The sequence below is a fragment of the Halichoerus grypus genome, chromosome 9, assembly GCF_964656455.1.
Source record: "Halichoerus grypus chromosome 9, mHalGry1.hap1.1, whole genome shotgun sequence".
Classification (NCBI taxonomy): Eukaryota; Metazoa; Chordata; class Mammalia; order Carnivora; family Phocidae; genus Halichoerus; species Halichoerus grypus.
In genome coordinates, this window is record NC_135720.1 from 32,112,568 (window position 1) to 32,128,912 (window position 16,345).

At 41.1% G+C, this 16,345-nt stretch overlaps 1 protein-coding gene across 2 annotated transcripts; it reads right to left on the bottom strand.

Annotated features, from left to right (window-relative positions):
• Positions 1-1,736: 1,736 nt before the first annotated feature.
• Positions 1,737-13,618, bottom strand: ARG1 (arginase 1). 2 transcript variants are annotated; one of them, XM_036120824.2, is made up of 8 exons: positions 13,466-13,618; positions 9,592-9,664; positions 7,057-7,231; positions 5,081-5,240; positions 3,216-3,310; positions 2,784-2,888; positions 2,449-2,585; positions 1,737-2,226 (listed from the first exon to the last, which is right to left on the bottom strand). In XM_036120824.2, exons 1-8 carry the CDS (start codon positions 13,520-13,522, stop codon positions 2,060-2,062), a joined length of 969 nt encoding a protein of 322 aa, XP_035976717.2. In that variant the 5' UTR covers positions 13,523-13,618; the 3' UTR covers positions 1,737-2,059. The 2 variants fall into 2 exon arrangements, with proteins under 2 accessions (XP_035976717.2, XP_077910843.1); XM_078054717.1 differs by lacking the exon at positions 13,466-13,618 and adding an exon at positions 10,684-10,707.
• Positions 13,619-16,345: the final 2,727 nt, after the last annotated feature.

Here is a 16,345-nt window from a genome sequence, read left to right on the forward strand (position 1 = left end):
AGAAGCTTGACCAACTATACTTCAAATCTTTATTTCCAAATACATCCTTCTTAGACCTTTATATTCCTTGTGGTTCATATTATTCTGATCATTAAATCTTTATTTGCCATGCAAGTTCTCCAGAAATTTTATTCTAGAAATGAATTCAAGTATTACTTTTAACATAGTTTCAATATATTCTTGCTGCCTTGAAGAATATATTGCTTTGAGATCATAGAGTGGGAATAATTGTGACACTGGTATTATACAAATAGAATTAAAGGAAGTGAAAATCAGTACCACTTTCTCAAGGACAAATACATTCCAGTTAATTTATTAAAAATTACCTTTTTTCCTCTCTTACTAAAAATATGGGGATATGATTTTCCCAAAATAGGCTTTTGAAAGAATTGTTAATCAGACATTAGAAGAAGATAGATTTATTTGGTTTTAGAATGCACCTGAGGGGAAAACAACGCCTTTATATTCATTGCATCCTAAGAGTTTTTTCTTTCTGGGAAAAAAAAAAAAAAAAAGTCCAATAGGACTTTCTGCAGTGGTGGAAATATTCTGTATCTGTTCTGTCCAATACAGAGTCAGAAACTGTACATGCCTGGAGCACTTGAAATGTGGAACTGAATTTTTAATTTTATTAAGCTTTAATTAATTTAAATAACCCCATGTGCCTACATTATTGAACATTATACTTTAAGGTCCATCACAATTGCTCTTACCTAAAAGTAATTCAGTAAAATATTTATCTTACAGAGTTTATAGTATCAGTTAGGTTTAAGATTCTGGGTTGCATGTGAAAAATCAGACGATAGAGGCTCTTTGACACATAGCTACTACAGCAATAAAAATCCTTTCATGGGACTGGCTTCATTACAGAGTCCACTGGAGTTCTGTATAAGTTGGGGAGAAGGGGAAGAGTTTGCTTCCCTGGTTTTGATTATACAGCTGACCCTTGAACAACACGGGTTAGAGGTGCTGACCCCCACACACAGTCGAAAATTTATAACTTTTGACTCCTATTGTTGACCAAAAGCCTTAGTGATAACATTAGCAGCCAATTAACACATATTTTGCTGATAATATTACATATATAATATGTATATATACTGTATTCTTACAATAAAGCTAGAAAAAATGTTATTAAAATCATAAGAGAGAGAAAAACATTTACATTACTGTGCTATATCCAAAAAAAAAAATCCGTGTGTAAATGGACCCATGCAGTTCAAACCCATGTTGTTCAAGGGTCAACTGTAGTTTACTCTTACTTATTTTATTCCATTTCCCTCACTATATTCCAGAGCCAAGATGAGTTTTTGGGTTGTTTAAGGATTTCAGCCAATGAGACACTATAATTGCAATGAGTGAAGGGACGGTGGGAGTGTTTGTAAGCCACAGATAATTTTAGGTGAAATTCCTATCTGAATTAGAAGGTTTTAGAAACAAACAGCAGTTTGATTTCTTTTTTCTACCTCCCAAAAGGCTACCTGAATAGCAGCCTTGCTTAAAATATAAGCCAATATCATGTCTGAGGTTTAGAAAAAGTAAAACATGGTCATCTAACATTAATGAACTTGGGAGATTCACAAGGCCTTACCATTACCCATTTACAGATGAAGAAACCAGGAGGCAGAGTTTCATCTCACCAGTTTTACAATGTTTTGGGGATGATGATTTCACTGTGAGCTTTTGAAATCCTTAGTAAATCCATGTGTTTAGAAACATATAGACATAATACAATCTTAATATAAAGAGTTTATTATAAAAATCACATCTTTGAACAACATGGGAATATGGTCCCTTTTCACGTGGGGTAGCTTTTTTTTCTGATATCAGGAGTCCCACTCTATGTGTGTTTTTAATTACACAAAACTTAGAATTTCCAAATCTTGAATTTCACACCAAAAGGGAATTGATAGTTTATATTAATTATACCAATATTCACCGAGGCAGAACATTTTTCAGAAAGACCAAATTTTGGGAGGATAACTGTAAGCTTAAGTAAATTATTAAGATTGACTAATTATGACATTAGCTGTGAGATTTTTACATGATGTTTCCACATTTACTTAAGTGGGTTAAGGTAGTCAATAGGCTTATGATTACCCTCCCGTGCAACTCCAAAGCAAGCCAAGGTTACTGCTACTGCTGTGTTCACTGTTCGAGTTACTTCTTCTGGTGTCTTCCCCAGAGAGGGGTTCACTTCCATTATATCTAATCCTGAGAGCAGCCCTATAACAACAATGGAAAATAATGTAATTTGTTAAATAGTTGACATTTTTAATTCAGTACCCTGCCTTGAAATATTATCCAGGAGTGTAAACCGCTGGTGATTGCATCATGTGATGGGCATTCTGGAAGTGTCCAATGGGGCTTGATTTTCAGATCAGATGGTATAAATATATCCTGGCCATGTGTACACTTGCTTCTTTATGCATCCCAATTTTTACCTACCTGTTTTGTAAATTTCTTCTGTAATGTAGAGACCTTCTCTGTAAGACAGACCTCCCACAACTGGTGTGCCCGTAGCTGGTGTGAAAGATGGGTCCAATCCATCAACATCAAAGCTCAGGTGAATTGGCCTTTTTTTTCTTTTAAGAGATGGGAAAGAAATTCAGTTTAAAGTTGGTGGTTTAATACATAGTACATAAATACAGTTCTTACCTTGCTTTATAAATAGTAACAATCCAGTGAAGTTCCATAATTTTACATGAAGGCTTTATTAATAATCATTAACATCAGTAGTAAGTCCTTTTAATATTTACGTTACACACACACAAGCATCATACCTTCCTAGTAGATAGCTGAGTGTTTCTTCCATCACCTTGCCAATTCCCAGTTTATCCACTTCAGTCATTGAAAAATATTTAATACCCAGAGTTTTCAAAATGTAGCTATGAAAGAGGAGATATTAAGATAATCCTACAGTTAATAGTCTAACTCTATGCCCTCTTGTTTCCCTTTAAAGAAAAGATCACTGTGGCAAGATACATAAAATATTTAAGTCCTATGAACTATATGTATATATTAATGTATTTTTAACAGCAAGTCAATTAGTATAAAAATCACCTGATTTATAGACATAAATATTTGTATGGGTATATAGATATTGATATATATACTTGGTGCTTAAAATAATTTTTTTCTCATAGGTTTGACCAGCATGCCTAGCATGCAAAAGAGAGAAAATAAAGGTAATTCACATCAAGGAATAAACTTACTGTTCCCCAGGGTCCACGTCTCTCAGGCCAATATACACAATATCTTTTGCAGATATGCAGGGAGTCACCCAGGAGAATCCTGGTACATCGGGGATCTAAAATTGCAGTGTTTCCATTTGATTAGTATATATGAATCTTGAGCAAATCTTACATTGAAAGTTAAGGGCCCTTAGTGGATTGCATATATCTTATATTTAGAACATAAATTTCGAGGAAATCATTAAAACACAATACAAAATTCAGAAGAGAATGCCTCCCTCCCCTTGTGGTGCTCTAGATGGCTTTGGCTTTACCCACCTTCACCCTGGCCCAGACCCAACCTGAATCATTTGTCAGCATCTACCTCTCTGTGCCCCATTCCACGGGGCCCTGCTTTCCCAAAACTCTGCTATAAAGAAATCAGTGGCTTTCATGACTTTTGTAGCTTCCTTCTTTATTTCTCTTCTCAGTAGGACTTAATCCCAAGGATGGCTTAGAGTGACTAGGGGAGATTTTCAAGCAGCTTCGGTTGCTCTCCAAATGCCCTAGAGCCAAGGGTGGCTATTGCCATGTGCTAACTACACACTTTGCAAGTTTATAAACCTATAACTTGGTTCAGAAAGTGTTACTTCTATGGTGAGAGCTGTGAATTGTGTAAGACTGATGAATCACAGACCTGTACCCCTGAAACAAATAATACATTATATGTTAATAAAAAAATAAAAAAAGTGTTACTTCTGAGCACTTAACAAGGGGTTTGAATCCCCAGGTATCATAAAGACCAATATTCTATAGCTATATCAGTAAAAATTGTTTTATTGATATGCTACAAAATATCAATGAATATGAACCACAATGTTAAATCTTTTTTTTTTTTTTTTTTTAAAGATTTTATTTATTTATTTGAGAGAGAGAGAATGAGAGACAGAGAGCATGAGAGGGAGGAGGGTCAGAGGGAGAAGCAGACTCCCCGCCGAGCAGGGAGCCCGATGTGGGACTCGATCCCAGGACTCCAGGATCATGACCTGAGCCGAAGGCAGTCGCTTAACCAACTGAGCCACCCAGGCGCCCCACAATGTTAAATCTTAATCTGGAATGTAATCTCACATCTTTTTTTTTTTTAAGATTTTATTTATTTGACAGAGACACAGCGAGAGAGGGAACACAAGCAGGGGGAGTGGGAGAGGGAGAAGCAGGCTTCCTGCAGAGCAGGGAGCCCGATGCGGGGCTCGATCCCAGGACGCTGGGATCATGACCTGAGCCAAAGGCAGTCGCTTAACAACTGAGCCACCCAGGCGCCCCTGTCATCTCACATCTTGTAGAAAAGAAGTTTCTAGGGAGCAAGGAGTTAGTTCTTCCTCTTATGATATAGATATGAACTTCTCACAGTAAAGATGTTAAATAATAAACCATTGTAATCCATATTTTAAAACTCCATTTTTGAAAAAGGTCCCATGATGTGGAGGGGATGCTTGGGAAGCATGAAAGGCTGTGTGTCACGTAGGAGAAAGAGGTAGGTTATAGACCAGTTCTGGCCCTTGCCTTGCTATGTGTTTGGCATGTGATCTTGAGCAAGTCAGTTAACCTCTGAACCTCTGCTAACTTGCTTATAAGGGATTACTCTCTGCCCCACATACTAAAAAGGTTATTAGTTTAAGAATAAAAAGGGAAGATATATGTAAAGTCAGTTTGCAAACTATCAAGTAAGGTAGAGGCACAGAGCCTCACTTCCTTCATGCACCAACCCTTAGCTTATTGGCTGCTGAGAAAATGGTTTGAGATTACACCAAAAATAAGATGGCACCAGGGTTCTTCCTTCCCTTCTACCTCCTCGACTTTGCTAAAGAGACGGTTCCTTTCTAATAGAATACAAACCAGCCCCTTACCTTTCCTTTTAGCTCCTTCAGAAGGAAAGACACGGGTTGTCCGTGCAAGTTCCCACTTGTGGTTGTCACTGGAGTGTTGATATCAGTGTGAGCATCCACCCAAATGACACAGAGATCTGGGTGGACCCTGGCATGGCCAGAGATGCTTCCAACCGCCATACTTTAGAGGAAAAAAGTTTGTGTGAACATCAGGTTTGCAATATTATTCCATCCATCATACTATTAACTCAGTGCTCTCACTTGGTTTTCCTTTAAGTCAAAATGGCTGGTATTTCTGGCAGGTTTTTAACTGGAGGTGCCAATTAAACAATTATAACAATAGAAAAGCATAGCTTATGCTTAATTACTAACAAGGTAAGTTTTCATCAATGGGCTTACTAAAAAACTTGTGATTTTTTATTTTTTGGAAACCACCTTCTAATAAAATTGCAAATTATTGTTTTAACCAAAAATTAAATCTGTATAAGAACACTAGTCACACAGGAAATTCCTTAGCATGAGACACTATTTAATTCTCAAGATTAAATCAGGCTCGCTTCCTGTACTCTCATGTCTCTTGGTAAATACTTCATTCTCTCAAGTGAATTACTACAGAGTCCGTTTTTCCTAAAATCCGATTATTTTACAATTGGGGAGCATCACTCAGAAATCCTTGCATCTAGTTCAACCAGCATTTCCTGAGTGCTCACTTGCTATTCAGTGCTCAGAAGCTCTGCTTGAACTTCCTACTCTCCTGCCACACATTTAAAGACCCACTCTTATCCTGGTCCAGAACTCTCAAAGTTCAACTCAAACACTCCAAGCTCTAGAAAATGTGCCAGAATGGAAGCACTAAGTAATATCTTACATAAAATGTCAAAAGATTAGGATATGCTGTCTGGCACCTGTGTTCTCCCACCTGCGGATGGTCAAGTGTCATTCAGGGAATTGTGAACTTGTAGATGCTCAAAGTGAGGGGAACCTGCCTTGAAGCTTAGATATTGATTATCCAGTTTGGTATTTGTTTCCCCTTCAGATTTCTTGTCTTGTGGCTGTTTGCCACTCTTAACATTTCCACGTACAAATTTTTCCACTTAAAAAAGAAAGTGAGCCCCAGTTTCTCAATTGCAGTTTTGTCACACAGGAGCCCTGGAAATGGTTTGGCTTTGGAGGAAAACAGGGAGCTGAAGTGAGCCATTGTCATGTTTGTACTTTCTGATCTGATCAGACCTCTGATAATGTACTCAGGGACCTCAAGAGTAGACATTAAAAAGGCTCATGCACAGAAAGGGCCTTTGCCACATTATTTATAATCAGGAAAATTTGAAAATTACCTGAATATGTGGCAATATGGATATGTATAGTGATTTAATACCCTGATGAAAAATATGCAACAGTAAAAATTATGCTTATATATACCATGAGGTAACATAAGGAAATCTGTACTTTAGGTTAAGAACAAAGCACTGGATCACACGGTTGTTAAAATCAGGTATAAGGGAAACAGTATGGCAGGAAGGAAATATGCCCGATGTGCAATTTCACTTGAAATGTTTGTTAGGAAATACAATTACTACTATTTTATTTATGTGTGTGTGTGTGTTTTAAAAGTTTGAAATTATTACTTTTAGAACAGGAAACATACTTTCAAATGTTGACTTAAATGAGTTGTTCCTGCTATCAGGAATCAAGTATAGTAACCCGGCCAGGAACTTCGTGTTTATTCATCTAGGAATGTAAGTTTGTGATGCATATTTTACTGAAATCCATTCATGTCATATATTTTCTGCTGTAATAAAGGTAATGCAAGACTCTAAATGGAGCTAAGTCTCTATTTCCAAAAGAAATAACTGAAACAATTAAAAGAAGAAAAGGCAGATCGGTATAAAGTATTGATCAGCACTTTCCCTTTCGTATTTTCTCTCCTCTCACGGTTTCGCTTATACCCCCTTAGGCCCTTTGTGCCCGACTTCAGAGAGAGAGTCATTAGGCAGGACCTGTGGTCTCCGCCCAGCACCAGGCTGGTCCTTCCCTGCTTCTTGACTTCTGCCACCACGCCAGCCAGCTGCTCGTTGGCTCTCCCCACAGACCTCGGATTCTTCACAATTTGAAAGGGAGGATCACTAGGGACATCAACAAAGGGCACGTCCCCATAATCTTTCACATCACACTCTGTAATTAAAAGCAAAAGTTTTAGGTCACTACATAAAAAAAGATTACAAAACAGTCTGTGTAGGATGATTCCAAACTTGCAAAACAGTGTACTTTTATAAGGATAAGCAAAGAAAACATCAGGAAGGACCATTCAAGTTGCAAAGCTAGAAACCGTGTGTGCTTCTGCCTGACATTGTCATCTCAGCTGCACACTGGGCTCTCGGTAAACACTTGTGCAATCAATCCAGTGAGGCTGGACACGAAAGTAGGACAGTGATCATCTTCTGGTTTGGGCTTAATGAGCAGCCTCGCTGTCTTTATCTCTGTGTGGCCCTACCTGCTTATGTGCTTTCTACATTTCTCCAATAAGCATGTGTTGTATTTGTAATAAATTGTTTTTTAAAAATATATATATTATGTACATGCCCAGAAGGAAATGCACCAGTTACACCACTATTTTCTTTCCTTTTTTTTTTTAAGACTTTATTAATTTGACAGAGAGAGACACAGCAAGAGAGGGAACACAAGCAGGGGGAGCAGAAGAGGGAGAAGCAGGCTTCCCGCCGAGCAGGGAGCCCGATGCGGGGCTCGATCCCAGGACCCTGGGACCATGACCTGAGCCCAAGGCAGACGCTCAACGACTGAACCACCTAGGCGCCCTACACCAGTATTTTCTAAATTTTCTGACTAATTAACAGTCCTTGGTTTCAATCCAATCTGTTACCTGCTGAAGTAGTTCAGCTCCCTCCCCTGTGCTTTGTACCTGCCTCACAGTGGTATTGTCAGAATTCAATAAGCATATGATTAGCAACGAGCTTAACACTTCAGTGAGCTCAGGAAATAAAGGCTTAATTATTATACTTTTTTAATAAGGAGATATTGCAGGTAACCCGAGGTTCCTAAGGACCTGGGTGCACTTCCTAGAAGGACTTGCATTAGGTGTCAAGGTACAGAGCTTCAGGTAAAACTGTGACATGAGATCAGTTCAGTGTTTGAACTAACCAGTCATTGTATATTGTATTTATTATATGTTTGTGCATATCTATGATTCAGTAACACCTTTAAGAGATTTAGCCTGATATAAAATCTGACCAAATTATGCTTGTTAACTGGGAGACTAGTCCAGTCCATTTACACAACCCTTCTGTTCTCTCTCCCCCTCCTTTTCTCAGCTTCATGACATATAATTCTTATTTACTAAAATTCATTCAGTTTAACTGTACAGATCAATAAGTTTTAGAAACATCTACAGTCTTGTAACCACCACCATAATCAAGATTTAGAACACTTCCATTACCCCCGCAAGTTCCCTCATGCCCCTTTGCAGTCATTCTCTGCGCCCACCCCAAGGCAACTGCTGATGAGCTTTCTGTTCTATGCTTTTCCCTTTTCTAGAACTTCATGTAAAAGCAATCATACAGTAGGTAGTCTTTTGTGTCTGCTCTCTTTCACTTAGCATGTTGTCTTTGAGGCTCATCCATGTTCTTGCCCTTGTCAGTGGCCCGTTCCTTTTTGTGGTTGAGTCCAAGCCCACAGTGTGGATGTACCACCTGTCATTTATCGCTTCACCAGTTGATGGGTATTTCATTGTTTCCGTTCTTTTGGCTGTTATAAATAATGCTGCTAGAAGCATTCAAGTACAAGTCTTGGTGTGGATGTGTTTTCACTTCTCCTGGGTAAATACTTAGGAGGAGATTTGATGGGCCAGAAGGCAGATGGGTATTTATTTAAGAAACTGCCAAACTGCTTTCCAAAGTGGCCGTATCATTAAGCATGCCCACCAGAAACGTGCGACAGCCCCAGTTGTTCTGTGTCCTCGCCAGCACATCATCAGGATTTTATATGTAAAGACAACATTTGCTTTAACCTATACTTTTAAACTCTGTATCATTTTCTCTCTGCAGGCTCATGTATGTATACGTATAGTACATGCATACACACATTCACACTGTGCAAACACTATGTGCTATCACCACCACCAGCAGCAGCATCATCATCATCATCACTGTCTTATTTCCTTTTGCAAACAGGAGTCTTCTTGCTAGCGGAGTACTTCCTACTGCCCCTTACTTTTCCTTCGCACTTCCCCTGACTCCCCTACCACCCACCCAACCCCAGTTCTAGCCCACAGATTCTTTTATACAATAGCCTGGCTGGAAAGACAAAATATCTGAGTGAGGATATTCATCCAACAATACCTATGGAGAATTTTCTCCATACACTGCTTTTTTTAATAGGATGTACTTCTAAAATCACCACTCGTGCTGCAATTCTGTGGGATAAATGTTATTCCATATGCATTCCCTTTTAGCAGGAGCCTCTCCTTTCTTCAGAGCAGGAAGGAAATCAGGCTGATCATCTTTCAATGGAAAAATTACCTTGTTCTTTCAGTTTCTCCAGCAGGCCAGCCTTTCTCAATGCTGCGGGGCCTTCTTCCACCCCTCCTCGTGGCTGAATGATTAAAAAATAAAATAATTCAGACATGATCAGATGCCCACAATAGAAACTCTTCATTCTTCAATCAGGTGAAGAGTAACTATTGTTTTTTGAGTTCCTCCAGAGCCAGGAATTTACCCCACCTCCTTGAATCATCCCAGTGAGGCAGACTGAATGAGTCCCATGTCAACTCTGAGGATCTAGAATCGGAAAGGTTATCTCATTTTCCTATAGACACGCAGCTAACAAATGGCAGAGCCTTAGTTCATATCCAGGTTCTTTGGATCCCAGAACCTGTGTCTCCTCTTCCCATGACAGACACCACGCTATCAACATGGTGAACATGTAGTTTGTGCAAAAGCACTCTGAGAGACAGAGATGCAATCAACTAAAAAGAGAGGCCTTTTGTTTTTGAGTAACTCATGAGCTAATAGGGAATGTGTATATTTAACCCCAATTACAGTACTTGGGAGATTTGTTTCAGTGCCGATACAAGAGGTCCTAACAACAAAAACAGGATGCTCCGAACTCTGCCGGGGACAGAGTGTGCCAGGTAAGGCTACATGGGGTAGATGACATTTCAGCTCAGTCTTGCAACATGAGTAGGTTTCCAGGAAAAGGGATGGTGTGGTGGAGCTACTCTGCAAACCCAGACAACAACTTGGATAAAAGCATAAGAGGGGCGCCTGGGTGGCTCAGTCGTTCAGCACCTGCCTTCGGCTCAGGTCATGATCCCAGGGTCCTGGGATCGAGCCCTGCATCAGGCTCCCTGCCCGGCGGGAAGCCTGCTTCTCCCTCTCCCACTCCCCCTGCTTGTGTTCCCTCTCTAGCTGTCTCTCTCTCTGTCAAATAAATAAATAAAATCTTAAAAAAAAAAAAAGCATAAGAAAAAAATCAAGTGTGGCATGAGAGTGTCGTACGTGCACATCTGCACGGGGGTAAGTTGCTGAGCTCCTGGGGAGAAAACAGGCCACAGAAATTCATCACCTGGGAGCTGAATTCACAAAGACCAACCCGGTATTTCAGGTTCTGACCTGCTTCATTCATCAGGATTGACAAGAATGCTCCACTTGCTGTTTTTATACATCAGAGAGGCGAACACACTTCCTCCTTGCCATAAATCCTCTCCAGCTTCCTGGCAGAATAGCAGCCAAAAGAAACAGTTCTCTTCTGTAGCTCTCTGATTCTAATTTCCAACAAGGCTTGTAGACACAGGAAGTTATTTGGGGTTATCCAACGAGAAGACGTGCCAGAAGACCCGTGCGTCTGTCCCTAGGATTGGGGCCGCGGCACCAAATGAAGCAGCTATTTCTACCTAATTCCACTGACAGCTGACTTGCCCCGGCTGCCAGGCAGACCCTGGATGTCACATTCCTGCTCTGGGCGCCGAGCGCCCGCCACCCCTCTGCCCGACACGTTTTGCTCCTTTTCTCCCTTGCCTTCTGGCATGACCACCCCCACACACCTCCCTCCTGGAGCAGACATAATTGCCCCTTCTTTAAACCTCAGTAGAGTGCCGCTTGGCTCTAATTTTGCCTTTCGTTTTGTGGTTGCTTTGTCTTTCCTCCGTTATTAGATTTCAGCCCAAGGTTCTTTCTGCTCACGGGGCTACATGTAGCCTTTCGTAGATGCTCAAAAACTGTCACCCTGAGAAAACCCCCTGGCCGTTTCCCTCTTCCTTTCAAGCTTTGGAACAAGTCTCATAGACCCCTTAGTTGACACCCTATTTGTGCTAACGCAGTGGTTAGATTTTCCAGAGTGATAGGTTATTTGTTTGATTCAAACTGCTTCTCACTATTGGTCTCTTCTCACTGCTTGGTTTATCTGCCCACTTTGGAAATCACTTCCTTAGCTCCACTGACTTCGAAGCTGGGCCCCCAGCCCTAACTGGCCACAAGCATCAAGTCTGCGGTGGATTGAGAGTGTGTGTGACATTAACACAAATCAGGTGCATAAGCTTCGGGATCATACAATCCTGTCTGGAATCACACAGTCAAGGCTAGTAACTTGGCAAATTGCTAAACCGCTCTGAGCCTTAGTGAACTGTACAATAAATATAATACTTCTCTCATATTTTGTCATCAGCTCCCCTCCCCCCCCCAACCGCTCAGTGCCTTGCAAGGGAGTGGAATCTTTTCTCAGACTCAACCTTCTGCCCTTAATTCTCTCCTTTGCCTATCTGTAAACTTCTACCTCCTTTAGCTGAGGAGAGATGCTAATATGTAGGCCACCATTTTCCTCCTATGCTAGGGCTTAGGGTAGAAATATCTCTCTCTGAGCCCTTACTATCAGGAAACAATAAGCTTCCTTCTCATGGAGCCAAGTTTTAATAGGGGAAGAGCTGTAGGGGAAAAGAAAAAGAAATACTAAAAACAAAATGCATCAGGCTGTGTTTCAAAATACTATCCCTTTGATGGGGTATTATTATCATAGCATAAAATCTTCTGCTGAGATCCGAGGGCCGGAGTATATTCAGGCTGCTACCTGCTTGTCTGCCTCCCTCCCTCCCCCACTCCCTCCCATCTGCCTGTCTTCCTTCCTTCCTTCCTTCTTTCCTTCCTTCTTCCTTCTTAAATTTTTATTTTCCTTCCTCCTTTCCTTCCTTTTGGTCAGTTATTTTCATTCTGTCTTCGTTAGAACCTGTCACAAGAATAGGTGAGTATATTGTGGGTTTTGCAATTAACCTGAGCGCTAGAAGAAACACTTCTATGTCAGCAAAATGTCCCTGTGTTCCGGAAGAGAGCTTTGAAGGACTACCAGGGGAGGCGCAGCAGTGTTTACTGACACTCCAAATGCAGTTTGGGTCTCTACCCTCTGACCTCTCCTAATCTGTTTTGCAATAAAATGCCAGAGTGCCAAGCATGAGTTCAAAACTAAGAGGAGTGAGCCGCTGCCCAGATGGGCAAAGAGAACACTGGAAAACGGAGAAGACCCTGTTTGAAACAACGACAATGACAAAATATCAACCCTCGGAGTTCCAAGTCACACTGTCTTGTTTGCTTTTGTTTTGTTCTTTGTGTTCCCCCTTTAAGCACAGATGCATGCTGAAGTCCGAGGTCTCTAATCACACTGTTTGCCAGAATGAGTGCGCTCACCAGAAAAAAAGGCTGCAAAGTGCAAGGTTGCTGGCATGTGTTGGCAACCTGGGCATTTCATAAATGCATTAGTCCCTTCAATGTTGCCAACTTCCAGGTGGATTTTCTTCTCTTTCCTTTTTCTTTTTCCCTCCCTCAAAAAGACATGCACAAAGGATTCTACCTAGCACATGTACCAACATTTTCACAGGATAATGAAAGCCCTGAAATAATATGAATCATTCACCAAGTTGCATAAACCAATAACATTTAGGTTATGCAGACTAAAAGAAGTCTGAAAATTGCTGCCAATCCACGAGATGCTTCTAGGCATTAAGACATGACGAACCCAAAGTGTTTTCTCAAAATCCTCTGGCCTTGGCATATGCGCTATTGAAACCCAAAGCAACGAGAACATGGGAATCTCAATGAGTAGCTATAATACAGACACAGCCCATTACCATTCAAATAAAAATATGTTCTCTTAAAGAATACCAAGAAAAATGTAGTCGATTCAAATAAAACTGGCTGCCGCTGGGATTAGGAGCCACAAGAATAAGTGAGTTTGTTACCATAATTCTCCAATGTTGCAAAATGGTAAGAGGACTTTAAAATCTATCTATCTATTTCAGGCCCGGCTGTCCCAGGGAACTGAGCTAAGCAGACATTAGCACCTTACTAATTCTAAAGTCTGAGACTTTGTCATGAATTTCAGTTATTCAAGGCCACGCTTTTTACTCACCTGGCCCTTTGAGAAAGGCGCTCCGATGATCCCTACAAATTTTGACTTGGAACTCATGTTCTGGCCCCTTCTCTCTGCTGCACTGAGTTCTCCAGCCAGGCACCGCTCTCTACAGCCGTCAGTGACCGAGGCCACATATTTGTTTCCATTTATAACTGGGCTGAACCTGTTTACCTTATTCTAATGAGGAAGGCTGGCTCCACCCACCGCACGGAGGAAGAGACAGGCGAAGTCTCGCGAGGTCTTCATACCTGGACTAACCACGAGTCCCTTTGGGTCTAGATCTGGAATTAAGTGAGCGTGTTCATGTCGCCGGTTCGCTCCCATTTGACAAAGCCAGCTGGATGACTAGACTCTTTCCTAACCACAACGTCGATTTCCTAAGCCTGAGAATCTTTTCTAATCATAGTCAATTAATCATCACCACATAAGTAGTGTCATGGTGCTCGCTGAGGAAACGCGGGGCAGGGCACCTACCGCCTCTAGGCCTCTGAATCCTCCTTGGGGAACAGGGCCGGGCCGGTGAGTCGTGTCTCGCTTCCCGTCCAGCCCTGCGACCCTGAGTGCCGGTCTCACACACGGGGATTAATGGTTAATCCACGAAACACGCCCCACGCGCCCCACGTGTCAAGGAAAGCATAGGCTTTCCTTTTCCCATTATTACTGAAAAGAAAAATGAATGACCTGATTAAGAACCCAAAGGTGTTAGCGAGCGAATTCTGAAATACGGTGTGCAGGGAGAGTAACAATTCTTGGGATGGGAATACCACAATCAGAAGTAAAAACAGTCTACGTTACATTTTTATCATGTGCCGGATGCTGTTCTTTTATATTATCTCATTTAATCCTTAGACCAATTTCATTATTTTTTTTTTAAAGATTTTTATTTATTTATTTATTTGACAGAGAGCACGAGCAGGGGGAGCGGCAGAGGCAGAGGGAGAAGCAGGCTCCCCACTGAGCAGGGAGCCTGACGCGGGGACTCGATCCCAGGACCCTGGGATCATGACCTGAGCCAAGGCAGCCCCGCTTAACCAGCTGAGCTACCCAAGCGCCCTTCTTAGACCAATTTTATAGCAAGTCTGACCATTAGTTCCATTTTTACTGGTAAAGAAACTGAAGCTCAGAGAAGTTGCCAAATGCTGTGCACAGGTGGTAGAGGAAGGGCCGTGATTCACTGGCATCCTGCATGCACCTAACCATTGGGCTTTACAGTCTAAAGGGGGGTGAAGTGTCAGCTCTCCGTGCCTGTCAAACCTGTGTGTCCCTGGGGCTTATCATCAGGCAAAAGTATGGATTTAAGAGAAATGCACCCTAAAAATACCTCCAACTGTAAAGTGATATCAATGGCATTTAAAGGGAAAATTCATTTAGTAGACACTAATGTCCTTTCCTATTGATGGAAGAGAATATTGTGGAGTATTTAAATACTGTAAGAGCAGGGAATTTTGTCTGCTGTATTATCCCCAGTGCTGAGAACAGCGCTGATGTGTGATCCCACTCATATTTATTGAATGAGTGAACGAGGAAACCAAGGACTCGCAGGTCCATTTCGATAGGACCATTTTCTTTCTTTCTTTCTTTTTTTTTAAGATTTTATTTATTTATTTGACAGAGAGAGACAGCGAAAGAGGGAACACAAGCAGAGGGAGTGGGAGAGGGAGAAGCAGGCTTCCTGCTGAGTGGGGAGCCCGATGCGGGGCTTGATCCCAAGACCCTGTTTCATGACCTGAGCCGAAGGCAGACGCTTAACGACTGAGCCACCCAGGCGCCCCTTGATAGGACCATTTTCTAATGAGGCTTCTTATTTTTCACTTGTGAATTTGTCTGTATATCCTAGATATTTACTTCTGGTATTTTGGATAGCGAGGCATTAACCTCTTATGGTGTTCATGTTGCAAATAACTTTCCAATCTGTCAGTATTTAATCTGATAATTTTGTATATGTTATCTTTCATTTTGAAATAGATAATTGAATATTTTCCCCTTATGCTTTGTGTTCTGGGAGTTTCGTCTAAGTCCTTCCTGCTCTAAAATCATAAATATGGGTTTCTATATTTTTTTCTGTTTGCTTCAGAGTTTCTTTCATATTTAGTTCTACATCCACTCTTATACTGGTAAGTCCTCCAACTATATTTTTCCCCATTTAGGCCACCAGTTTCCTCGACAACACCTGCTGAGTGATCCATTTGTTCGCCACTGAGTCGAATCTCCATCATGTACCAGGTTCCCCTAAAAGCATGAGTCTGTCACTGAGTTCTTTCTTCTGTTCCATTGGCTTATTTCCCTGTGGCTGTAGCAGGTCTGCATCATTTTATTATCATGGGTGTGTGGCATATCTTACCATTCTTTGGGCAAGAATAACATTTTTGCTCTTCTTTTTCAAAACTGGTTCAGCTACGTATAGGCCTTTATTCTCTTATTTATTTATTTATTTATTTATTTTTAAGATTTTTTTTTTTTCTTTATTTGACAGAGAGAGAGCACAAGCAGGGGGAGCAGCAGAGGCAGAGGGAGAAGCAGGCTCCTCACTGAGCAGGGAGCCGACGCGGGGCTTGATCCCAGGACCCTGGGATCATGACCTGAGCTGAAGGTAGATGCTTAACGACTGAGCCACCCAGGTGCACCTCTATTCTCCTGTATGTTTAGAATAAGTTATTAAATTCCTAAAAAAGAATCCTGCCAGAATTTTTACTAAATTTGTCAGTTGATCCACAGAGATTTGCTCTCTTTCAAATTTCATTGTCAACATTTTTTTAATACTCTAACATCTTGAAAGTTCCTCTTATATCAAGCTGAGATTGCCTTCCTATTATTTTCTCCATTGATCACAACCCTTCAAACTAAGTAAAACATACTCTCTCTCACCTGTCATGTCTT

Coding starts and splice junctions, on each gene's coding strand:
- ARG1 (XM_036120824.2), bottom strand. CDS start 13,522: ATGAGTTCCAAGTCAAAATTTGTAGGGATCATCGGAGCGCCTTTCTCA. Junction 3,311..5,080: donor TGAAGGAGCTAAAAGGAAAG/GTAAGGGGCTGG, acceptor CTGCAATTTTAG/ATCCCCGATGTACCAGGATT. Junction 2,586..2,783: donor CTCAGCTATCTACTAGGAAG/GTATGATGCTTG, acceptor ATCTCTTAAAAG/AAAAAAAAGGCCAATTCACC.